General features: G+C 37.6%; 2 protein-coding genes across 13 annotated transcripts in view; both read right to left on the reverse strand.

Moving 5' to 3' along the window:
• LOC143217586 (dystrophin, isoforms A/C/F/G/H) overlaps positions 1–27,930 on the reverse strand; it is a 1,095,306-nt gene that overhangs the window by 447,391 nt on the left and 619,985 nt on the right. The gene's annotated exons all lie outside the window — the stretch shown is intronic.
• Positions 3,755–27,930, reverse strand: part of LOC143217589 (uncharacterized) — a 172,282-nt gene continuing 148,106 nt past the window's right edge. Inside the window, exon 2 of the mRNA XM_076442057.1 lies at positions 3,755–4,968. Coding sequence (XP_076298172.1) covers positions 4,930–4,968 — 39 coding nt within the window. The 3' untranslated portion in view covers positions 3,755–4,929. The remainder of the gene's footprint in view (positions 4,969–27,930) is intronic.

Consider the following 27,930-nt stretch of genomic DNA (forward strand, 5'->3'; position numbering starts at 1 on the left):
CAAGTTTTTACAATGGAGTACAATAGGGGACCTACAAAAATATTCTATACGCTAAGTCACCCCCTTCAGCTAGCCAGAGCTGAACTCCTCGCACTAGAAAAGAAACCAGAAAAACCGTCTGAATGGGTTCTAACAGGGTACCACATAACTGCCCACTTAAGCTGCCAGGTAATACTTTTCTTCGGAGGTAATACGAGGCACGGATACCTAACGCATGGGAACATGAAGGGTGAAGAGAATGCTGAGGAGTAGGGGCAGCATCGGGAGTAGAATCTCTTTTTGTCTCATGGAGCCGACCACTAACGGAGGAACATACTTTTCTACTGGAGAGTTTATTATCTGGTTGTTGCGAATAAAATAACGGATTCTAGTATTTTTAAGTCACGATTATTGAGATTGTAAAGGATGCATCCATGTAGAATTATTCGACTTTGTTTCTTTTGGTATGCAGTGACACGGATTAATATTCGGACGCTCTAAAAAGGACCATAACTTTTTTAATATTGTACTATACGATTTTTAGTTTACTACAGGATGTGAAAAAATTTTTTTTTAGATTGCAATTGATCGGAATTGTAGAAAAAATATTAAAAGTAACATTTTACAACTTTAATCTATACTGAAAATTTAAAAATTTCGTTTGTTAAAATTGTTAAATTTTCAATATGGACCCACAGAAAAAAGTTGTAAAATGCAACTTTTAGTATTTTCTTCTACAATTCCGATCAATTGCAATTTTTGAAAAAATTTCTCTTCACATCCTGTAGTAAACTAATTGCTCTAGCTTTCCAAAATAGTTCAAACCGTATAGTACAATATTCAAAAAGTTATCGTCTTTACCAGGGCGTCCGAATATTAATCTGAGTCACTGTACATATGTTATAAGAATAATGCCGAAAAATGTGGACAGATACATTCTTGTTATTTTTATGAAGCGATGTAAAATACTCAGTTTTAGTGTTCCGTAAACCTAGTGTCAACAAATGCAACTCTTATCTAAATAAACGATAGACAATCTAATGTAACAGAACAAAAGATTTATTGATAAATGCAAACCCCATTTTAATCAGCGTATTCTGTCAATGAAGATTACATAATTTTATCACGGTGAAAGTTAAACTTTTTGGTCGTATAAATAGATAAAATAATGTTTATAACTACGTAATTTCATCGCCTGTTCGAAAATGGACAAAAACAGCCACAAAATAAAGTGGATACGAGAGGAATTGTCTCTGTCTCGATCACAAGAGACCGTTTACTGGAGTAATATCGATTACTTCATTCTTTGACTCTCTCCTTTCACCTGAAGGCTGCTCAAGTCGGCCGTGGAGGATGACGAGTCATCAAGGGTGTGTTTGAATGGATTTTGCAAACATTCGGCAATGCCCAATCAACACATCGCTCTGCATTTTCATGAAACATCATTAAAATCAGCCATAAACTGATTAGAAACCTTCTTCACGATGAAGAAGGTTTCAGCACAAATCAAAAACAAATAACAAATGTTTCCCCCCATAAAAAAACAGTTACGATCGATTTAACAAAACCATAGACATATAGAGATAGACTGCGTGGCCTGAACGAAGCGCTGAAGCCCACAATGGCGGCGTGCGAGAGAGAGAGAGCATTAGCCGGGGTCCATAGCGCTCTCTTTCTAATTGATGTGTCGACAAATCATATAGAAAGAGAGCGCTATGGACCCCGGCTAATGCTCTCTCTCTCAATCTTTGTACCGCGCGCCGCCATTGTGAGCTTCAACTCGCCCATAAGACGGCGCAGTCTATCTCTATATGTCTATGAACAAAACGAATCGTGTCGCTTTCGTAATCAAGCATTCATAACGAACAGAACGAATAATCTTTTCCACGACACAAAAAAAGGTAAACGTCACGTATTACCAAGCGTACAAGGCAGAGTCTGTCAGAATTAGCCTTGCTGACGAGTCCTTCTGACAGACTCGGGACGAAACGCGTTTTCTATTAGAATTAATCATCTAAAATTAATTTAGCGGATGATAATCTGAACGAAACAGTCTCTGTAGAGTGTACTAACACCGTTCGCACGTTGCATGGGCAAAATAGAATCGTTCCAGACCGCTTCGCGGGAGACTGTTCTCGGTTATAGCCCGAATAAAGAAGCCCGAATCCGTCGACGGAATATTCAGCTTTAGAAAGGTGATGCAGAACGATCGTTCACAGAAGTGTCGACCGACAAGAGCGGTATAAAGTCCATCCTCGCTGAGAATCAGTTAGTGTGGAACTGTTTCAATTTCCAGTTTCAGCGAAATCGGTGGAAGAAAATGGAAAGAGCGTAAAGGAGCGAACACACTGTATACTGTCGCGTTTCGCGAACGGATTCGAAACATCGTAACCAGTTTAAGGCCCGAAAACTTGCTTGATATATTGCGTACGTAACTGGGAACGCTGTCATAAACGACGAACGACATTTATGGGACCACAGATTTCGGTGGTACGCGGGCGGCCGTAACTTCGAACAGTTCGTCGTGTGGGAACTACGGTTAGACGAGGATAGACGAAAATGAGAAACCAAGAGACAGGAAGGGGGTGTAGAGAGAGAGAGAGAGAGGGAGAGAGAGAGAGTAATAGAGGGGAAAGGGGAATGGGATCCCCGCGGAACTTCCAAAGCACGATACTGCCGGTAATGAAAATAAAATTACGCCCGGTGTCAAAATGCCGTGCGAATTTGTTGAGAGCGCTCTCGGCCGTTCCCGGACAAATATTGGATTTCACGTGTCGGGGGCCACTTAAAGTATTACGCTCGCATGAAATATTGCCGCGAATGAGGAACGCTCTTTTGAGTGACGTTTAATCACAGGGAAAATTCCGTGCGGGAAAACGTGCTCGCGCGGCGTAAACACGGCATCCGCGAGCACGTTGGAAATTTTATAGCCGATTCAAGAAGAGATTCGAGATGATTTACGACGGCTACGTTAATGCACTGCCGTTCGATTGCTTCAATTTCTGCGAAATTGTGCGATCGTGACAGTGGAACGGAGGTAATTTCAGTTTGAAGATTCTTCGAGCAGAGTGCCACCTAATCGGTGGTCCAGTCCGTAAAAATGAAAAGAATGTCGGCGTGTCTTAACGTTTTCCCTGTCTTCAATTATTAAATTGTCTTTCAGAAAGCAAGGATTAACACCTGAACATGTCTCAAGAAATCTTTTGTCGGCAATAGTAATTTCAAGCACGATTGAAATGGAGCTTGCAGAGTGATTTGAGAAAAGAATATCTGTATGTCTCACTTGGGCTCAATTTCATTTAAAAAATTTGAAAACTATTGTCAAAGTCAAATAGGCATTTCCACCTTTTTTCACGTACAACTCTTAACTCTTTGACGCACACGATTTTACAGAAAATAAAAACCCAAGTTGCACAGAATTTTTTTTAATATCAATATAACCAACTTTTCGAGGTGGGCTAAAATACAGGGTGTCCCAAAATTCGTGAAAATCCCGAAAGGGGGTGGTTCCTGAGATCATTTCAAGCGACATTTTCCTTTGCAAAAATGTTATCCGCGGCTTTCTTTAGGAGTTATTAACGAAAAACACGGACCAATCAGAGCGCGACCTAGACACGAGTTGGGACAGTCGGCCCGGCGCGCCAGCTGTCTATTGGCCGACTGTCCCAACTCGTGTCTAGGTCGCGCTCTGATTGGTCCGTGTTTTTCGTTAATAACTCCTAAAGAAAGCCGCGGATAACATTTTTGCAAAGGAAAATGTCGCTTGAAATGATCTCAGGAACCACCCCCTTTCGGGATTTTCACGAATTTTGGGACACCCTGTATATCCCACTATGCGCAAAAAGCTAAGCAAAAGGTGGGACGGTTTTTTACCCACCTAACCTCAAAGAGTTAAAGTACAAGAGAAAGTAACAAATTTCCGGAACAATAATCTGATGGTACTATTTGTTTCGTTTTATATAGGTAAAAATGGTGATAGTTAGTTATTATTATGCAGTGTATTATTGACATGAAAATCATAAACCAGTAACAAATTTTACAATTTAATATTTCTGTATAGTAATGTCTTAACGTCTGAAACAGAAGAGGCAAGTCATATTATGCAACTTACTATGCATTATGAGAATACAGCTGTGCGCACCGTGCGGTTGTCATCACGTAACTTTGGATGATGATGTTACATTGTAAAATTTATGTGCATGGTAGAATTGATAAGAAACTGATATTTTCAGCTATTACAAAAATTCTTTTAAGAAACAAACTTTTTCAAAATTTTCATTGCACCAGTTCCTGTCAGGGACATTTCGATTTGACTTTCGTACTTTAACAGCGAAACGCGAAATAGTGGAAGTGCCCCCGACTTTCAAAATAGTTTTGATCGTTATGGTTTGGAGAAAGTCTAAAGTTAAAAACCCCTTGACTAGTTCTTCAGTAATAACATTTTGATGTTCAAACAAAGGATCTTCCATTAAGAAAAGTCATTTGAAATTTTGCGCTATTTTTTATTTGTGACGATTAGAGTTGTAACTATTTGACACGCGGTTAGTAAAACTGTGAAAGATTTAAAAATGATAAATAACTGCATAATTGTAAAAAAATACCAGCGGTTTCTTATAGTATAAAATAACACTTCTTAATGGAAGTGTATTATCGCGGAACCCATGAAAAAAAAGTCCTCGTGTTAAACATAACGCGTCCAATTACGCAACATTTAACGTCTTTAAAACCCGGAAACGACGGTCGTCGTTTAATTGTAAAAATAGTCGCGCGAAGGGCTGGAAAGAGGAAGTTTGCCAGCAGCAGGCCACCGGTAAACAGGACGTATTAAATAATCCAATTTATGCGACGCGCAGGGGCAAGAGAAGTATGCTCTCCCATTGAATACGATAATATCATTTCGTTCTGCCCGTAGGCTCGCGTCGCGCTAATAAAAGTAACCGTATTAATCACTTACATTACGTCGGCCAAAATATTTCCATGTTTACATACCTGAAACAAACAAATTTCACAGGTAAGACGAGGATGTTTACATCTTCGAGCAGGACTCGACGTGATTTTTATTTACACATAAACTGTCATTTGCAAAATTAAACAAAAACAAATGAATAAAATTTTTGCGATTGGCGTTTCATTCCCAAGATAATCGAACCTGGAAATCGACGGTTCTGCGTGCTGTGTATTGTAATAGTAATCGTCTGACCCGTCTGATCATGACCAACTAATTCTACTGAACATTTTCAGGAGCCATAAATGCATGAAGATCCGTTCTCTTGTGATCATTTTTCCAGAAACCTGTTATAAGTCGCACTGAACAGTACGACCTTTCACGATGGAATATATTGAAGTTAAACGAGAGTTTTCTAAATTGTTTTCATTTTCTCCATTTCTTCTAATATTATTTCAATGTGAACGACAATGTTGGACGTTCACCTCGACCCGCGAGTCGAAAAGTCGATCGATAATGAACTCGCTCGCACCGTGACCCGATGAGAACCGGATGCGAGAGAATGAGGGAAACGTCGCGTCGCGTCGCAATTCGAGACGACTAATCGAGACGAGGATCGCTTCATCGCGGACCGGCTTCGTCGGAGCAACTTTAAAAACCTCGGGTAAACTTTACGGTTGCACTTAACGAGTCAGCCGGAAATGGAATCTTTTACGACGTTTTTGCGACCGATTTAAGAAGTCCGTAGCCCGCGGCAACACCCAGCTTTCCATGGGATAAAACGGCCCCGTCCGTTGTTTTAAAGTTTCAACAATAACGGACGGGACAAGACAGAAACTTGGTGTTTTTAGGAAAAACGAGGAGACGCCGACGCGGCGCGCGACGGTTCGAAAGAAAATAAACATACGGCCAGGTGCTTTTCAATACACGCTCCGTACGGAATGAAAATTTGTCGGGGAAATGGAATTTGATTCGAAATCCGATTTGACAGAGCTCAAACAATCAATTTCGGGATTAACCATTTACGGTTTAATATATTTTAATGGACTCTGGTGTGGCTGAGAGTGACGTGCACGCTGCAATCTGAAATCGAAATTATTTATGTGTTTCTACGCCACTGCTCGGGTCAAATAAAAATACAAATCACAAAAGATTGCGTTCGGACATTTCGCCCATTTATCACTGACCTGTATGTAAAGTAATTACAACTGATATTTAATAAATAGGCTGCAGATCTTTATGCGTTTATAGAAAAATTGAGCAGGCGAAATTCAGAATTGTAGGAGAATTTGAAAAATTTAAAGATGACAATATATTATTTTCCATCTATTAAAATTATTAAGGGAAGAAATAACATTCTATTTTTCCATTCTAGTTTCTATTCCTTGAAATCGATGCAAACAATTTTTATTTTGCACAATGATCCGCAGTCTAGTAATAAATAATATAATTACTAGACTGCGGATTTGATGCATTTATAACATAAATTGGTACGTAAAGTTTAAAGCAGTGGACATATTTAAAAAATTCAAGAACGTCAACGTTTTAATTTCAGTTTAATCAGATAATTAAAACAAGAACGAAATTTTTATTTAGCTCCTGTGTCTTGGAATCGACGCTGACATTTTTTATTTTGCACAATGATCCGCAGTCTAGTAATAAATAATATAATTACTAGACTGCGGATTTGATGCATTTATAACATAAATTGGTACGTAAAGTTTAAAGCAGTGGACATATTTAAAAAATTCAAGAACGTCAACGTTTTAATTTCAGTTTAATCAGATAATTAAAACAAGAACGAAATTTTTATTTAGCTCCTGTGTCTTGGAATCGACGCTGACATTTTTTATTTTGCACAATGATCCGCAGTCTAGTAATAAATAATATAATTACTAGACTGCGGATTTGATGCATTTATAACATAAATTGTTACGTAAAGTTTAAAGCAGTGGACATATTTAAAAAATTCAAGAACGTCAACGTTTTAATTTCAGTTTAATCAGATAATTAAAACAAGAACGAAATTTTTATTTAGCTCCTGTGTCTTGGAATCGACGCTGACATTTTTTATTTTGCATAATGATCCGCAGTCTAATAATTACTAATTATATATTGCATACAATTATAACAATGAATATTTTTGTGTTTATTAACCTACTTTCTATATTCTCTTAATCATTTTTAACGTTTTTATCTGCTCGTTGTGAAACCGATAGTGATTTTTGAGCCACTATCGCCAATAAAATTTTAAATGCAAGTTATAAATTTTAATACCAAACAAATGGATTAAAGAAAATACACATGCGAACAGCAATATTTTATAAAGTTTTAAATATCAGTGCAATCTAATCTCTCTCATCTCTCGTATAAAAATTTTCGAACGGTTATGCATTACACACAAGACAGAGAAATTTAAATATTTATTACAGAATTACACTGAGACCCCAAGGACAGTAAGAAATCAATAAAAATAAACTATAAAAAGCATGTTTTCTTTTTGTAGTAAGTTTAGAATTTTCTATCAAGTTTTCTTTTCACGACGATTAACTATCGTAATTAGAAAGATTGTAAAAGATTCACTCTAGCTTTAAATATGTAGTAAACTTTATAATACATCAATACCGCGCGATAGTAAGTAAACGCAACTCAAACCGTGTTCATCGAGGATCTCTGCAAATAAAGATGATTAAAAACAGGAGAACTAAACATTCGATAGTTTTTCCAGCAACCGACCGGAAATTCGTTTCTCTCTCTTGCTGGTCTAAAAATCACGTAACCCAGAAGAAAAAGGAGAGGAAAAATACGGGAGGTACGGTTTCCCTGAATAGAGAGGATGGAAAAAGGAAGGGAGAAAAGGAAAACGAGGGAAGTAAACGGAATAATGAAGGGACATCACTTTAAAGTTTCCTGATCTGGTCCGTAGTTGTGAAAATCGTGAAACGTTTAACTGAATCTTTCCCACTAGGTCTCTAATCCCTGCACAACCTCGGAAATATTCTAATTAGTATGTGAAAAAGATTTTCGCACGGATCGGGTTGAAACAGAGTTATTTCCCCTTTTCTAGATAGAGAATGGCATTAAACACGCAATTCCCGGTGAATCAAAAACAAAACGTAGCGCGATAACGCATTCGTTTTAGTAGCCACGAAATTTCATCTCACGAACAGGTGGCCATTGCGTACATCACATTTTGTCGAAAAATGAATTTTCTCATACCGATATACATACGTATTTGTATCGTTCCCCAACGGTCTGTCGAATACGAAAATGAAGAAATTAATGAAATTCGATACAGATTGGAATTATAACGAAAATTTGAATTTGCATATTTTCACTTCATCTATTATAATGAATAACTATGCACACGTGCAGGAAAATAATGTATGTACATTCTCCGTACACTCTTTTTATGTTTTTCGTCTTTATACACGTTAATAGTACTCCGGTATCGGATTTTATGTTGTTAAGTTTCAGTGGGTTACACGAATATTATAATATTGATGATTAATGAAAAGAGGGGATTTTCAGAATTCTTCGCAATTAAGCAGGAATGTATTTTGAGGGCCACATATTTTTGCATTTGTATAGTTTATAATATTCTCAGCATAATTCCATTCCACAGGTCCGAGCATTATCAAAATATCATAAATCGAATTATTATTCCAATGAAATTTGTTATTCATTTCTTACTTACTCTGTTGCTTTATCGCGATGTTTTCTTGGTAATAATATAATTTCACGAACATATCAATTCACCTCGGAGCGTGACGGATTAGACTGATTCACTGCCCAGCAATTGTGTAAGCGGTGCCTAATAAAGTTTTCACTTCACAAGTTTTCACTTCAATACAGAATTCATTCTAATAACAATAAAGTTAACACAGAATTCATTCTAATAACAATAAAGGTAAATAATCTTCATTTCGGAAACGGTACGCACCATGTAACGGTCACTGCTCTGCGTCGTATATTGTCTGCGTCACGGTAACAACCGACGCGGTTGACAAGGTCAGAAGGGTGGCTCGGAGATAACCAAAAGTACGTGTGTTCACTTTGACTTTCGCGTATTTTATGAAGCCGCGATCGGACCTTTGCGCCCGATTGTCACCGAAGATCGGCGATTGCCCCCGAATTAGGATCGGCTCGGTCGAAGACCAATTAAACCATTAACCCTTAGCACTCGAATAGTGACCCAGGGTCGCCACTAAAACTTGCAGTACCTTTATTCAAAATATTCTTTACATTATTAAATATGTTAAACATTTCAGTATTATATGAGGTAAAACATCAATTTTTCATATCTACAAAAAGAAAAGAATCATATTATGTAGAATGGAGTTATTCTAGGTCGGAAGAAATGTATCTTTTCTTTTAAATTTTCATTAAGGACCCAAATAAAAAAGTTTTAGAAGATGTCTTTCTTATTTTTGCATGTAACCGTGTAAATTATAATTTTTGGAAAATCTTTTTCGCATATCATTTCGTAAACTAATGCTTTTAATTGATTATAAAAAATCAGGTCGTTTGGTACAATTATAAAAAAGTTATTCTGTTTTAAAGGGCGTGCGAATACTTTGTACATCCACTGTAGCTCCGACTGCAAAAGGTTAAATAAACTCTGTTTCACATCAATTACTTTTGGTTTATGAATTATTGAAACTGGAAGACGTGGACACTCTAAAACAATCAATAAACTATTGTATCTTTCAAAGGAAGGAACCCCCCCGCAAAGTAAACTTCCTCTTCCACAAAAGATCATCGGATACTACCGTGAACAGAGCAAGAGGAAAGATTCCCCGCTCAAGAAATAATTCACTTAAAATGTTAAAACAAGTTTGTTTGCTAAGAACCGCCCTCTCTGTTGAAATGGTCTCGACAAATGTTATAGGGTGACCGGTGCGCGACGGGGCCGATTGTTGTCTTCCTCGCGGTTTCTTCTCGCGCAGTTGTTCTCTTTCCAACTTGAAGGAAGAATCATCTTCCCGTTCGGGCTGTAATTGTCCGACCCGCGACTCGTTTCTTCTCCGTCCCAATGAAATTCTCGACTTATGACGCGGAGGGAGAATGCCCGTTTCTTTTTTATTCCCCGTTCGATTTTCTATTTTACCCAGCGGAATATCTCGGAATCGATGATCTCGGCTGGGATTCGCTTCGAGGAAACTGCCGGTTTAATTGAAGTTCCGACCCCCGGCGACGACACGAATTCTCCAAGAAGCTTTCAACGTCGACTTTATTAAGGACAACGGCGTAGTATCGCACGGCCACGGCCGTCGCGTCGCGTTGCGACCGCGCAGGACAATCACGTCTTTTTTCCCTTTCTCTATCTTTCTCTCGCTCTTTCCCTCTTTCATTCTTCACTCGCCTATTTCTTCCGTCGAACAACTCCTGCGCGCACCTCTCGTCCCCATTTTCAAGGAATATAACAAAGAATCATGGCGATGGTATGATGGACGAGAATGGGAGTCGCGAAGAGACCAGGAAAATAGCACTGGGTCAGCCGGGGGAGGCTCTGATTAAACGCAAGACCGACCAGAACATCCGCGGGCGAAGATCCTGGGGGAAGTTCTACGTGAATTCTTGCGAACCTGTGATTGTCCCGTCATCCAGAGCCAGTAAGGACAGCGTTATTCGAGGATCTTAATGCTGGAATCTGCCTCCGGGAAGACTATTGTGTCCTTCACTTGATAAATGTAACGAGCATCTCGTCCCACTTTTCTTGAGGGGCCTATTCACGATCAAGCATGTCGCGCAACAATTATTGCGCAGCGTGATGTTACGCAAATCCAAATTGTATTCACGTTGACACCTAATTTGAGCAATCGTTCAGTTTTTCACTCCGTTTCATTCACAGTACAACACAGTACAAACGCAACCCGGTTGTTGTGCAGAAAATATCAGGAAATTCTGATTTTACGCAACAGGTTGCGCAATTAGTCAATCACTATCATTCACGATCAATCATGTTGTACAATAGGCATCGTTGCGCAAAATGCTTGATCGTGAATAGGCCCCTTTAAACACTTGTAACTAGACTGCGGCTGGTTGTGCAATTTGAAATGTTTCTAAACAAATTTTAAGATGGGAATCAAACAATGTCGTCAATGGAGGGAAACAGTTACCCCTCTCCCTACCAGTACCGGATAGATTAGAGTGACGACACAAGTCATAATCTCCCGACTCTGTTCGCGGGACACACTATTGTACAAGATTCGAAATATATCAAAATCGTACTGAATTCTGTCGAATTTTATATTCTAGTATTTTTTTTGTAAATTTTTAGAAGTCATCAATGCATAAAGATCCTAAAACTAGAAATAGTGAGATAGTCTGTTGATTAGAGTTTCATTCTGTCTCATATTAGTTTGAATCAACCACGATTATCTCTTCTTCGTGTTCTTCGTTGTAACGTGTCCTTGCGTGACTACAGAACAAATGTAAGATATGTTTTCTTCAATTTAAATTCTTTGCTTTTTTGTGTCCACGCAATTGTTTATAACTCGGTCACCAATGTGCAGTTACAGAGAAACGTGAAGGGAGAAAGATGAATGGTTCAAAGAGTACTACGTTCGTACAGTTTCTCTGTATATTTTTCTTTATATTTAGGAAAAATGCAACGACTTTGTGGCCACCCTGATAGAATTCAATTAACGCGTAAATTCTAATTCTTTTGATTGCGGCATTTTTTCCCTAACGACAGATATTTGTAAGAAAATTCGCTCTCTAATAATTGCAGAGAATATTTGTTCTAAAGCGTTGGAATAACATTTTCACAGTAAATATTTTCAATATTGGCAACATAATGACTGTCGGTGTATACGGCATGATTGTTCCCCTGGGTTAAACGAGCGACGCAATAACGCAAGACTACCGAATGGTTCGTTTTAATTGAATGGCTTGGTTCTAATTAATTCAATTTTAATGGTAAAAGCAATAGGTTTGCTGCGAAAGGAATTACCATGGCGACATGTTTCTGTGAAAGCATTGTTAGTGAATAATAGCATCGTGGAGGTACGATTTAAGGTCATTAACGATTACATTTTAAATGTACTATAATAACTGGGATGCGGATCTTCATGCAAATCCCAGATTTTAAGATCTACTCGATAAATTGAAGAACTAAATATCAACTGGGTACTTTGATAAACATTAATGCTATGGAAAGAAGAATATTAAATCTGCATTCTATTTTCTTACAATCGCCATTTCGTTGTATTTCATCCTGTGCCATTTGCTGTAAATCCGTAAAGATCCACAGTCTAGAGTTACAAAAGCTCGGAGAGTTAACTGAAGACCATTAATATACTCCTTTCTGTTGTAATATAATTTCAAGTATCTGTACAAATTTTAATTGCAATGTCCAACTTTGCAATATTGCTACGATAGCAATAATTATATGTATTTCTTCATTGTAGTTACGCGGCGATAAATTAAAACGACAAGGAACGCAAATAAGTCTTTGTAGGAACATGCCATTTGAAAGAGCATGGAGTAAAATTCTGATGATGAGCTTTTAGTTAACTCGTAATTAATTGATAGATATTATGCAATTATGATAAAAATGGGTAAAAATTTGGAGAATTTAAACATCCTACTATATTATTTTCAACCTATTAAATATATTCAGCAAGAAATTAAATACTTATTTCACCCCAGCTTGTTGCAATTTAGGTGGAAAGTTTTTATTTTGCATAAATATTCGCAGTCTAGTTGCATTGTTTAACAGCAGACGTACAGAATCAGAGATTGCTATAGTAACTTTTCAGCCGCAGTAATGAGCTCCTCCTACACTTTAGTGTACGTAATGCTGAGGTCTTAGTTTACTTAATAAAAAGACATGAGAAGTTTCTTTTTATGTTTTTGTTGTATCGAGTAGCTATCTAAATAATAATAAAACTTTCCCCTATGCAATTTAAAGTGATATAAAGAATGTACAATCATGTGAACGGTCCTTTGGTGATCGAGATAGAAGAAAAATGGTTTTATTTTTAGCTTTTATGAAGAATGCTTTTCAAATACTGAGATTATAAAAATATGAGAATATGATTTTTGACAATTTCGACATTCTCGTTGAATTGTACAAATGTATTCAGGGAAAAATATTTATTTTTACACCCGCAGTAATAGGTACAGTGACTCTCACTAATATTCGGACGCTCTCAAAATACCGATACCTTTTTCAATATTGGACAAAACAATTTGAACTTTTTTGGGAAGCTAGAGCAATTAGTTTACTACAGGATCTGAAAAGAAATTTTGTCAAAAATTGCAATTGGCCGGAATTGCAGAGAAAATACTAAAAGTTGCATTCTACAACTTTTTTATGTAGGCCTATGTTAAAAATTTTAAAAATGCATTTTGTAGACCTGTGTCAATTATATGCATTGTGAAATTTTTATTGAAATCGGTTGACGCAGAAAAAAACGACAGACATTGAAAGATTTAAGAATATATAAGAAAATCTGCAATTTTCACCATCTTTAAACGTTTGTAGCTCATTGCAACGTCAACCGATTTTGACGAAATTTTCTGGATATATTTAATTGACACAGATCTACGAAACGTATTTTTAAAATTTTCAATATAGGCCGACATAAAATAGTTGTATAACGCAACTTATAGTATTTTCTTTACAAATTCCGACCAATTGCAATTTTCGAAAAAATTTCTTTTCGCATCCTGTAGTAAACCGATTGCTCTAGCTTCTCAAAAAATTTTTAACCGTATAGCCCAACATTTAAAAAAGTTATTGCTTTTTTTAGAGCGTCCGAATATTAATGAGAGTCACTGTACATATACCCTATCAAAGTCTGTGCGAAATCTTTGCAGCGAATCTGTTACGATATCATAAACCGGAGGTTTAAATGTCCTTTTATAAGACATAACGATCGTCAGATTAGCGTTTCTGAAGGCAGGGAAACGGAGTTTTGTTTTTCCAGCAAGACGATTTCGAGTCAGCGTGCCTCGTTACGCCGGTTTTCCCGAATTCATACAGCCGCACGACGAAACCCACCCCCTCGCCTTACCTCGTCAAGCAGAGGAAACCACATAAAAAAGAAAGAAAGAAGAACGGGGAAAAAATACAGAGGACCGTGGGAGAAAGGGAGAAAGCCCGAGCCATTACCACTTGACTCGAATTGCAAAGAACTCCTTCGTTACTCGGGATTCCACTTGACCCAGTAACGAAAGGTAACGATCCTCGATTTCTTCTCGCGAATTCAACCGCCATTCCTTCGCGTTTATTCAATATCTGACTTTTACAACAAACCCAAGTCTCTACTTGGAACGTCGTAGGGTACACAGATAGAGCTTTTACTCATCTGTGTTCGCGACAAAGAAGACAGGTTTACTGATTAATTGTTATTCGCTCCTCACTTTCCCCACTTACGTTGACCTATCCTTAATATTCGGACACTTAAGATGATCATTTTTTAAATATTGGACCAGACCAACCGAATTGTTCCGCGAAGTTAGATCAACTAGTTTATTATGTGGATAAAATTGTTCAGAAATTGCAATTGTTTGAAACCGCAGAGGAAAATTAGAAATTATATTTCACAATTTTTTCATGTGATATAGAAAATTTAAAAAGATGCGTTTTGTAGATCTGCGTCACTTACAAACGTTGTGAGAAGTTTATGTTACTGCGGATTTTATGCATTTATGACAAAATTTAGCAGATGAAATTCAAAATTGTGGAAAAATCTTAAAAATCGAAGATGTCAATATATGATTTCTCCTCTATTAAAATCATCGGGGGAAGAAATAACATTCAATTTGGTTTCTATTTCTTGCAATCAGTGCAGATCATTTTTATATTGCATAAAGATCCGCAGTTTAGTTATAATAAACAAAAACTTGAAGATTTCCTTTATCACGGGATAGAAAAATATTATAAATTTAATCAATTATTGCTAAATCTGTATTTTGGATACATAGTAATTATAACATCACGTACTTTCATCATTTGGGGATCATTTGGGGATCACACGCACGCTAAGCGCTGCTATATAAAATGATAAACGTTTACAATGCAAATTTCATGACACTAATGAAAATGTATGAATTGCGCAACAAGCTAGACAGCAAAACGAGTTGTACCTTTAATCAATAGCCAGGGTGTTACCGGTATTATGTACCGCGTTTTACGTTAATATTCAAAATCGTTAAATGGCTTAAACGGAAAACTTTCTATGAGCGGAATGCGTTAACAAAGTTAAATTCATCGATTTTGACACGAGCAATATTATAAAAGCGAGACATGTGCATCGCTATAGGTGTTTCGTACGATTAAATTCGGTAAACGAACGGATATAACGGGAATTGTAAAATCAATTAGTCCGTTTTGGTACTGTTCTGGATATTGATCCGTGTTTTTCTGAAAACCGAGCACATTAATCAATCTGCATAAGTAACATTCAGATACGACTGACTGTCGGTGTCAACGATCTTAACAAATTACCGGTCGGCGTATACCGCAAGCGTACAATGGTAATTAATTAGGAATGAAATAATGATCCAACCAGTGAGAAGGTGATCAAATTTCGAAGTGGTCGGGGACGTAACAAGGAGATATGAGCTTTCGCATTGTAGATGGAACGCGCCAAGTTTGAAACTCTGAATAGATGACAGGGAAACAACAGCTTCGGTATAATTGCTCATTGTAGGAATCTGCAGTGGCTGACGTGCCTATACTTACTAACATAGACACGTCAACGTTTTATCCGATTTTACGCGTCAATGGAAATAGATAACTTGTTTCTATTGTACGTCTAAAATGCATATGTGACAAAAATGAGTAGGCGTAATTTCAAACAGCAAAACCATTAGAAGAATATATAAATACTGTTATATTATCGCCAATCAGTTATACAAATGATACAGTATTGCTCTGGAACATCAACATCTCAGTTTTCTCATATTCTTGGACTCTCTCAGCGCGCTCCTGGCTTTGGAGAGCTCCAAAGTAGACATTATAACTAACCCATACATCCTTGAAATTAAAAGAAAATACAATTCGTTGATTAATAATGATCATAACAGCTTTATTAAATTGTTTTGGATTCCATCGCATTTTTGGAATTCAAGGCAATGAAAATGCGGACAAGGCAGCTAAATCGGCAACGTCAACGAACACTATAAATATTTCCTGCGGTGCCCTACACTGATTTATTTGAGAAGTTTGAAAAACAAGATCGTACTTTCAAAGTTATAAAAAATCAAGGTCTCTTTAAGGGAAAAAAATTCTTTGAGAATTTTTTCAATGAAAGCTCTCTACCCCGGTTCCCCCATTTAAAACTTGGGAGAAGCTTAACTGTTACAGTTAACAGAATGCGTGCCGATCACTATAACCTAGCTGTTTCACTAGCGCGGGTAGGTATTATCAACGCGATAGCCAGTGTAAATGCAATCAGGACTGCGAAACCCTTGAACACATAATATGGCAATGCGAATTGTATAATCCACAAAGGCGCAAGCTAATAAATGCCCTACTTATTGTTAGTATGGGCCTTCAACCATTTCTTAATGTAGACACACTCACAGCAAAGCCAAACATTCAAGCTTGTCTTAGTATTCATTCTTTTTTCAAAGATTGTAAGCTGCTGTTATTGTATCCACTTATATTATTATTTTTATAATTCACCTAGAAATAAACCCAGAAGGGTTTAAAATGCTTACAAATAAAAAAAAATATGATACAGTAAAAAAGAATGAAAGAGTTCGATAAACAAAGAGGAAACAAAATGCTGGACAACCTCTTACTTCTATATGTAGTGTACGAATAACTATTTTTAAGGTGTCAGGAATCGCATAATCAATCAACCGTAAGTTTTAATTGTCTCGTGTAACACGATAAACACGGACGTGCATCGCGGAAGCGTATTTTGTTGATAACTCCAGCGGCATAGTTTCAGCGTTGCGTATTATTAGACAACGCCGATGAACCGAGCCTGAAATGTTTACGTTGGCAGGGGGCGGGGGTGGAGTAAAATAGAACAATGTGTCAAGTGTTTAACGGAGGATCAATAAATTGAGAGTCTGAAATTCCTGGGACGAGGGGAATTGATCCGACAATAGCCTTTCTTTGAGGAAACACCCCGAATTGCATTAATATGCATAAGCCGGTTTCAAACAATTTAAGCTACAGAAAGCACTTTGCATACCAATTCAGACACAAAGCGTAGATTATTCGTATCCGAAGTTGGCAGGCGTGTATCCGGGGAAAATTAAAACGGTTAATGTGCAAGGTCTAATTACAAAATTAGGAAACGTGACTCCGGAGAACACTCGGAGACCACGTACTAATAGAAAAAGTGGTTGCTCGCTGATAAAACTTCCGGATACGTCGAGTAAAAGAAGAAATTTCTCTGATTTGTTTCAACTAGCAAACAACAGATGAGGAAACTCGATTCAATTGCGTCCAATGTAACAGATTGTTTAAGTTAGTTTAACAACATTTAGTGATACTTTCGTACCGCTCTGGTTGCAAAAACAAGTCATATGCTGATCGTAATTAAAGTTGGGGGAAAAGATGTTTAAAAAAGAGTTAAATTTTAAATTGCATGATTATCTTAGTTTAACCCTTTGTGGACGAGGACATTGTGAGTTGTGATATTTAAACAATTATTTATATTTATTATTTGCAACTTTAATGACCACACACACCAACCTAACTTCACCAATATGTAGATATGTGTTTCCAAAGGGTTAAGTGTGAGTGGTTTCAAATTTATTAGATACGTTGTACGACATTTGAAATAAATATTATGCAGCTTCCAATTGTTGTAGACAAATTTGAAGAAAGTCCTATTTTATATTTTAGCATTTATTGAAAATTTTTTTGCTGCACAAATGCATAAAGATCTAGTGATAATTTATTATCAGGACTGCGAATGGTTTCACCGGTGGAATTTTCATTAACTCACAAGGACGATTCTACGCACTTTGCACGGAAGAATACTTAACTATTGAGAGACAATTGAGAAGAAATGATTCTATTATACTGGTAAAAAGTCAAAGGCACACTGAACGCTAAAGTAATTAATTAAAGTCAGAGATGGACGCGACGGCACTCGAATGAAAAGTGGCCATTAAGTACATATTATACTGTACAATGTTCCATTCTCGTCTGCTCTTTTGAACAATTACCTAGGAAGACTGGAATCATTTCTCCTTGAGATTGTGTCTCGCATAATTTACATCTGTCCCCTTTCTTAGAATAAATAAAAAATTGCGTAGTTAGCCGTTCGAATAATTTCCGTAAAAGTTCCAACTTTTATCCAACACCTCGAGCGTTTTCATTCGACTTCCAGTTCGGTGACCTCGGCGATCACATCGATTAATTTGACAATCGTCGGTGAACCAGTCGGCTGTTCTAAAACGAGGAAAAATCTGAAAGCTTTCTACTTTCTCCTTAATTGCCAACACTCGAGACCGAAAATAATCAACAATAGCCCCGGCGCAAAGGGAGGGAACGGACCGACTGCTTCGCCAGCTCCGCCTCGGTCTCCCTTAATTTGTCCTAATTAGCGCAAACCGGCGTTAACGAAGAGTTTACGTCCGCGGGAATTCATTAAGCCGGTTTCCAAAGTTCGCTGGCCGAACGCGGCTGGCCGGCTACGTAGTCAGGCCAAGCCATGGTCCCAGACATCCATAGCCCCCCGCCGCGCAGCGCCGTACCGCTTTGAAAAAAGAAACGAGAAACACCGAGAGAGCGGACTTGCCACTGAATATTCATATATTGTAATCAACCCCCTTTGGTCTAGGAGGTTGGCCGCGTACATGGCCGCGTCTACGTCTTTGGAACCTCGGTCGTGACGAACCGACAAGGGACATCGCCCAACTCGTACGCGCAGATTCTAATGAAACCTTTGCATAGAAGTGGAGCATCGAAAAATATTCGACACGTACATACTTTCTTTTACCTATCCTTTTTCATATTTACAACGCGAAAACACCCCTCGGACGTACGGTGCACAGTGGGTTATTTCCACGATCCAAGCTGGACAAAATTCAATTTTGATCCGGATCTACAGTGAACCACGAAAGTATTTGAACGCACTTTAAGACAGTATAACTTTTTGTAATTGTACCAAACGACCTGATGTTTTTGTGAGCAATTAGAAGCATTGGTTTACTAAATGATCAGCAAAAAAGATTTTCCAAAAATGGCAATTTACGAGGTCGCATGCAGAAATAAAGAAAGCATTTTTTAAAACTTTTTTATTTGGGCCCTTAATGAAAGTTTAAAATGTGTTTTGTAGATCTATTGTAACATACCCAAAAGGTACAAGTGATTTCGATGAAATTTTCAGCATGTTTATAACTAACATACATCTACAAAAGATATTTTAAATTTTCATTATGAGCTGTAATCAAAAAGTTATAAATGATGCCTCTTTTACTTTCTGATGTAATTCTTAGCAATTACAATTTTTTTCAAAATCTTTTTTGCATGTCATTTGGTAAATCAATTCTTCTAATTGCTTAATAAAATTCAGGTCGTTTGGTCCGATCAAAAAAAAGTTATACTGTTTTAACGATAAAAAGTTATACTGTTTTAAAGTGCGTTCAAATACTTTTGTGGTTCACTGTATAAAATCACATTATAATTCCATAGTAAAATGTCCATTGAGCCAGGAAATATAAAAAATATTGTAAAATATAATATATAATGTTATATCGATAGTACCTAAACGTATAGTTCACTTCATTTCCCTTTAATTGCGTTGTACCGTATGTAACAATGCTATTTAAGAAACATGTATTGTTATCTTCCACTATTGAAGATACATTTGCAAATTCCTTTTGGCCACATTATGTTTTAACCTTTTGAACCTTCATAATAGTTAACATGCAATTTTATCTCTATTCCGAACTTCAACTAGACTTTTAACACGTGTTTACAATAAGATTTATATAATGATACTAGTGAATTACATTCCAATGGCACCTTTTCTTAATTTTTTTTTTCTAAATTAATTATTCTCAAAGTCGCCATAAGTTGTGGAATTACTGAGCTTTGTATAGAATAATTGGAATATATCTAAGAGGAATATATATATAATTATTCTGAAAAATTATGTTATAAGATAATATCAAATAAGCGTGCAGAGTTTCGCAGGCTATGACTCTTGTTCGATAAAGCAATCTGATATTAACGATTCATTCCCAGCTGGAGTATAAAAATGTTAACGAACGAAGTAAGCCGAGGAACGGCATTAATTATGCGATGCCATAAAATTATGCATACTAGATATGCAAATGCATTTTGAATCCCCAATGTTTGCCATAAAAGCGATAACTAGGGTATGTTCCATCATACACATTACAAATAGGTATTTACGAATCTGTTATCGGTATTCAGATGTACAAGTCAAATACGTTTATGCGAGAGGACCTTTTATGACGCGTGAAAAGGAATATGTTGGACGCAAACATTCGTTATTTATCAAGATTCACGGGTGGTGCACATTGTGATATACTACGAGTGTATAAATTTCTATACTTTAATTGAAACTATTGTGTACGTTTACAAACAATTGGTACTAATGTTTTTCATGAAAGGCAAACATAAATGTTTTCGCTTATTTCTTCATACAGATGGAAGAATCAATGAAAATATCACTTCCCTTAGTTTACTCGAATATCGTTTCACCTCTGAGCGTGACGGATCAGACTCATTCACTGCCCAGCAATTGTTTACGCGGTGCGCCTGAAGAAGTTTTCACCTCGGAAAGAAAATATTGGGTTGTTCGGAAAGTCTCTGCCGATTTCCGATAGATGGCGCAGGAACACTTTAGGAACATTGAATTACGCTGATAGGCCAGATCTGACCTAAAGTGTATTTAAATAAAAAAAATATGTAATTATTTTTATAAAACTTTAATATTATACATTTTCCGATAGATGGTGCTTTCGCCAATATTTGGATCTATTCACCGCGAACGTAGCTTCAATCGTTTTTGTTTGGCGTCAATTTCAACATGAAGAACGAAAAAGTGCATTTTCGGCATTTAACGTTTTTTTACTATAGAAAAGGCCAGAATGTTGTCCAAGTTGCAAAAAAAAAAGACAATGTTGTAAATGATCGAACAGTGCACGAATGGTTTGTGAAATTCACTGATCACAAATATAATCAGCGTATTACCACTCGTGAAATGGCAGAGAGTCTGAATGTGTCGAATCCGACCATTCATGCACGTTTGGTGCTGCTTGGCTTCGTTAGTCGCCTTGATATTTGGGTACCGCACAAATTGACCGAAAAAAATTTGATGGATCGTACTTCAACGTGCGATTTATTGTTTAAACGCAACGAAAACGATCCATTTCTGAAACGGATGATAACGGGCGATGAGAAGTGTATGTTCTACAACAATGTCGAAGAAAGCGATTGTTCAGAAGCAACCAGAATTAGTCAATCGTGAAGGCGTGGTCTTTCATCAAGATAACGCTAGACCACTTGTGTCTGTGGCTACTCGGCAAAAGTTGTTGGAGTTTGGCATGGGATGTCTTACCGCAGCCTCCGTATATATTTTTCGCTCTTTGCAAAATTCGCTGAACGGAAAAAATTTGAATTCTTTGGACGACTGCAAACAGCACCTTGATAAGTTTTCCAGCGATAAACCAGGGACGTTTTACGAGAGTGGGATGATGAAACTTTCTAACAGATGGCGAACAAAATGGTGTATATCTTATTAAATCAACTTGATTGTTAGTACAATTTTGTTCGTTTTCGATTTACTCCAAAAATCGGCGGAGATTTACCGAACAACCCAATATCACCGACATAGTCGGCCAGGTACAGATATATGTATAAGTACGTAAACAAAACATTGTAATTTAAAAATCTTATCTACAGAAATATTGTGCACACCTGGCTGTATGGCTGAAACAAATCTCAGCCGAGATTTGAAAAAGCTGAATAAAAAAGAAAGGATTGCAGCCATTGACTCATAATACGTACGGTGAAACATGCTGTGCGCCCCATCCAGAACACTCAGACACGTCCCTGCACACATGTTTTCGCGTGCCATGCAGTAAAATCCGAACAATATGCCCGAAGAATTCGTATGCGCGTCAGCGTATAGCAGAAAAACCTGAACGAACTATTTTAATATACTCTTTCATCCCAGCAGAGGCTTTATAAAATTCTTGCCGAGGTCTGTTGCGGCCGCGGTAGGATATGATGGATGAAGGGGGAGTTGTGCTCGCGCGGGTACCGGGGCACCGGTGGCTGAGGGCTCAAAAATACCGGGTCGAATTTTACCATGTAGTGTAGCCGCCGCCACAGTTGCTGCGCAGTGGAAATTCCCGAAATAATTCTATGACTCAACCGGGCCGCTGGAATCTCCGTTTCCTACTTTACGGGAAGGCCGGCGGATCGTGGCGCGACCGCGGCGATGCACAAACGCACGCTAAACACGGAAGTATGCCGGCAACGAACGGAAGTTCGGAATTCAATCAGCCTTTGACGAGAGTCCCGGGGCCCCCGTTTGCCGAACATTCGATCGGCCGACGGTTATGTACCCGTAACCGACCTCTGTTCGCGCAGGATGCCTAGCAAACGATTCTCGAATGATGAATTCATGCGACTCAGTCTGGATAAACTACGTACGGTTTGATCCGCCTTCAAACTTGTAACCAATCCCTGCCTGCTGCCGAGACTGTCAGGCAGGAGCTTTCAGAAGAAGCAACCCTGATTGAGACTTCAAATGGAATTGAACCGTTCCTGCTTCACGCTCTGACGCATGGATCGAGTTAGGGAAGCCTCGATCATGCAGCTTCTTATTAAGGGGGTAGTATAGGCTAGATTTGTAACTAGAAAATACCTAGAATATTACTAGAAAAATGGCTAGAAACATGGGTTTCCTGGTTTTCAGTTAGTGTCCTTATTTGAGCAAATTTTGGGCTGGGTGAGGGCTCATTCTAAAGAGGAAGGTTCACCGCAGGGGGCTCTGGTCATGAGGTTAACGAGAATATGTTTATATCTAATAATATTAGTGTCCAAAGTAGAGTAAAAATCCAGGAAAAAAACCAGCAGATTTCAATGCATTTTTCTGTCTCCAAAAGACTTTTTGACTGATGGGATGACCAGAGCCCCATGCGGTGAACCTTCCACTTTCGAATGAGCCCTCACCCAGCCCAAAATTTGGCTGTTTTCGACCCAAAATCTAGTAAGATCCTAGTAAATAGCAAATATCTAGCAAATAACTAGAATCTTACTAGAAAAATGGCTCGAAACATGGGTTTCCTGGTTTTCACTTAGTGTCCTTATTTGAGCAAATTTTGGGCTGGGTGAGGGCTCATTCGAAAGAGGAAGGTTCACCGCATGGGGCTCTGGTCATCCCATCAGTCAAAAAGTCTTTTGGAGATAGAAAAATGCATTGAAATCTGCTGGTTTTTTTCCTAGATTTTTACTCTACTTTGGACACTAATATTATTAGATATAAACATATTCTCGTTAACCTCATGACCAGAGCCCCCTGCGGTGAACCTTCCTCTTTCGAATGAGCCCTCACCCAGCCCAAAATTTGCTCAAATAAGGACACTAACTGAAAACCAGCAAACCCATGTTTCCACCAAAAATCTAGTAAGATTCTAGTTATTTTCTAGTTACAAATCGAGGGTATACTACCCCCTTAAGGGGGTTTCTCGTGTAACCAGTGGCGCACCCAGGGGGGGCCCACAAGAAAAAATGTTTAGCTTCCAAAAATAAAATCGCGGAATACCTCTCGACAGATATGTTGGCTAAAAGAAATAAAAAAGGTCATCACGCAAATCCGAGGGCTGGGTTCAACTGCCCCCCCCCCCCCCCAAGATTGCATCCTGAGTGCGCCACTGCGTGTAACAATAACTTTTCAGAATTTTTATTAGAATAACTATTGGATATATGGAACTTTCTTGAACTGTCTTGAACCGCAAGGGATTTTTTAGTTAAATTCTTTTTGTTATTTATTGTGTAATACAGGGTGAGTCGCCCAACGTTTGTACCTCAAATATCTTTGTTGTCTTCAGAGATATTGGGTTGGCAAAAAAGTAATTTCGGTATTCCAAGGTGAAATAAAAGGCAATTTTTTTATCCAAGCAATGAACTTTAATGAATAAAATATTTTCCATTTTGTTCGATGATCTTCTGCCATCTTTCTGGTAGCTTCATAATTCCGCGCTCATAAAACTTCTGGTACTTATCGGCAAGAAACTGATGCAAGTGCGATTTTAGGTCATCAGCATTAGCGAATGTTTTACCATTTAAAGAGTTTTGTAAAGTTCGGATTAAAACGTAATCTGACGGTGCAATGTCCAGGCTATGCATATAGTATAGTGGATGTGACATCACTTCCCAACCAAGCTCCAATAATTTTTCACGCGTTATCAAAGATGTGTGTGGCAAAACACAATGGTAAAACATTTGTGAGTGATGATTGTTTTGTATTGTGTGTGAGAGTTGTGAATGTAGAGTATAGATGGAAGTGTGAGCACGCGTGAGTGAGTGAGAGGCCAGAAGTATATAGAGGGAGTGCTTGTGCTTAGAGGTTATGTTTGATTCGATCTATGGACGCCACGTGTTGAGAGTGTATTCTTTAATTCTTGTATTAACATATATGTATCGTTAAGTATATTAAATTACTAAAAAAACCCAATATGCATTTCCGCCCACTCATTTACCACAACATTCACTGATGATGATGACCTGACATCGCAGTTGGATCAGTTTTTTACTGATAAGAACCAGTAGTCATATGAGCGCGGAATTATGAAGCTACCAGAAAGATGGCAAAAGATCATCGAGCACAAGGGAAGTTACTTTATTGATTAAAGTTTATTGCTTGAATAAAAAAATTCGGTTTTATTTCGCCTTAAAACACCGAAATTACTTTCTTGCCATTAACTGTCTTGAGGACAAAGTTGAATAGTAAAATAGGGCTCACACAATACCAAAAAATTTTTATTTTTATGTCATTCTTTCAGAGATATCAAGGTTACCTTCATTTTTGTAAATGAAACTATTTGGTTCAGAAATACCTGCACGTATCTATTGGCTATAATGAATAGAAATGATCATAGTAATTTTAGGTGCACGACTGTGTAGAACATTCGGGCACAAATGAGATTTAGATGGTGGTAATGAATATTAACAATAGAAAGGCTACAACATAAGTATACATGTCTATGATGTTATGTATAGTTGGTTAATAATGTTAAAGATATAAATAATATTCTCAATAAATGGTGTAAGGAAAGACTGAGATTATCGAAGTAATATTGATAGAAGAGATGGAGTGATCTGGGAAATTGCATCGTTTCAGGATTAAGTGAACCATCCGAGGGATTGTGTACTCGCTGATGAAGCTAATGAAGCAGATAATAAAGATTTTCTTCCGAGATTGATGTTGATTTACGATGATCGGCGAGGGAGGTTTAAATAGTGGAAATTTAGTGGAACATTGAGAACGGCTTCTTAAAATCGCCAAGAACGCAAAAGATCGATCAGGAAATAAAGGAGATTAAATTTCCAGATAACTCACGAGTTCATCTAGGAGGATCATTATACAGATTGAAAGGAATATCTCTAACCACAGGATCAGATACGAAAGCATATTTCGTTAATTGGATCTTGTCTACTTTATCAGCGTATAGTCATCCACTTCATAAATTACAGATTATCGTTTGTGAATCGAAATAAAGAAACTCAATTATTTCTCACATCATGTAAATCTTAATCGTCATATAAATCGTAGTATACAGGGTGTTCGACCACAGGTGGGAGAAAAAAGGGGTGGTTATCCATGACAATCTAAAACGAAAATGGAGAATTAACAAACTGCGATCTCGGCTTCTCACTTTAGAATATTAAATATTAAATATTCTATTTTTGACAATACTGGAAAGTTAAAGTACTCTGACAATATACGACTATAAGCGATTTTTATAATGCATAAAAATTCAGAAATTCACTGACATATTGCCTATACGTAAAACAAATACGTACAAAATAAATACATACGAAATAAATACTAAGAAAGAAAAATAATGTAACATAACATATGAATGTATGTGTCCATTTTAAGTATTATATATTGCTTTATTTATTTTTCTTTCTTGTTCTCTCATCTTTATTACAAGTCTCCAATGATTTACACCTCGTGAAGATAAAAAATTTTTACAATAATTTTATAAATATGCATACGTCATGAGGACATTTAAAGTTGTTGTGTATTATGTTACAGTAACTACAAACTGCAAGCGATTCTGTACTGACAGATAAAGAGGGAAGACTTTTGTGTATTTTGTGAAACTAATTAAACCGAAACAAAAACGAATATATAAAATAAAAAGCAACGGGAAATTTTTATGAGGACGTCGACCACGCGTCAAGCGTGATTTCCGATAACACACTTTCGGATGTGGCACGTTAATTGTTGTAATGTAATCAACCCGTTCGGCGCGCGTTAGCTCCACAACCCCTCTCATCTGTGTAATCTTTTGTTCTATTGACGGACGAACGCCCCAGTGAATTACACTTTGTTAAATTTGTACGGAGTCCTTTGTTTCCGGTCGATCATGCGTGCCAACGATCAACCCAAAAATATGATCTCTGCAAAAAAGTTTTGAGTGTGCTGTTATCCACGAATTAATCTGGTTATTTCATTTCTTCTCTTTTGTTTGCAAAAACAGTGTTTTCAATCATTCACAATATATTCACCAAAGTTATGTTTGTACATAAAGTACATATAAAATTATACATATAAAATAAGATTAAAATATTCGAAATTAGCTACTTTTGAGGAGCTTCAGTATACACTGCATTTTCAGCTGTCTTTTCAGTTAACATTAGAGTTAGGCCTGTAGGGTCTTTTAAGGTCTTGCTTTCAACTAAATAGCGATTGAAGCGTTATAAACGTCCAGATGCGACACAGAACACACAGTTAAGTTTGCTGGGCGCGCGACCACCCTCGGGCCAGGTGCATCTTGAGGCCAGTTTCTTGGGATCAGTTTCGATCCCGCCACAGCGAGAAGGGCGGTGATCTTGCTTTCGGAAGTGTTGGAAAACTTTATTTTATTAAATAAGATGACTTTATTTATTCAATGCAAATAAAGTTACACAGTGGATTAAACAGTGATCGTAATGTGAATGGAAAAAGATATAAACTGTATTGAAATAAGGTGAAGCTAATGCTGTAGCGTAAAATATGCTGTGATGTGTTCTGTACTGTATTAGAGCGACGACTGACTGTTTCGTCCCTGGAAAAACCTTCGGTCCCTTTTCTTAAGTGGGGGTGTCATAAACCACTTGGGCCAGGCAACGAAATCTCTGCTGCTACGGTCGAAGTCGCACCATAGCCTGTCTTTGTATAATATTATCGTTGGATTCCAACAGGAAGTAACCGCCCTCGAGCAATGACAAAATGCAATTATTGGCTGGGATTGTTGCTATTCCGTCGACACACTGGTTATAATGGAGGACCACATTACGACACGTCAGCTGGAATTTACACACATCAGTGTCAACATATTGGGTCATTGAAGCGTGTGACTGAACTATATGCGCCTGACCATTCAGACGGTTTCTCTGCGAATTCCTTTAGCATTCCTTGCGACTAGCACGTCATGAGTAGACTGCGGATCTTCATGCAATACGAACATTTTCTACCCGAATTGCAACAAACTGGAGTGAAGTGGAAATTAGTTTTCTTTCCTAACATGTTTAATTGGTTAAACATAATATAATAGTACTTCTAGATTCTTCTAATGTTTTTACTGTTTCAATTACACCGACTAATTATAAGACATCCACTCTTAGTCTTACCACTCGCGTAAAAAATAGGGTGAAAGGCTCCGTGGCTCGTGGCTACGCGAGATGCGTAACCGAATCTCGATCTGTGTGCAGTTGAGTCTTCTGAAAATAGATTTACCCAGAGTTATCAGGGCGACGAGCATCGGATGCACGGAGCAGAGCTGGCCGTGTTACTTTTCCAGAATTTTCGAATACCTCGTGAACGACA

The sequence above is a fragment of the Lasioglossum baleicum genome, chromosome 17 (genome assembly GCF_051020765.1).
Source record: "Lasioglossum baleicum chromosome 17, iyLasBale1, whole genome shotgun sequence".
NCBI classification, from domain to species: Eukaryota; Metazoa; Arthropoda; class Insecta; order Hymenoptera; family Halictidae; genus Lasioglossum; species Lasioglossum baleicum.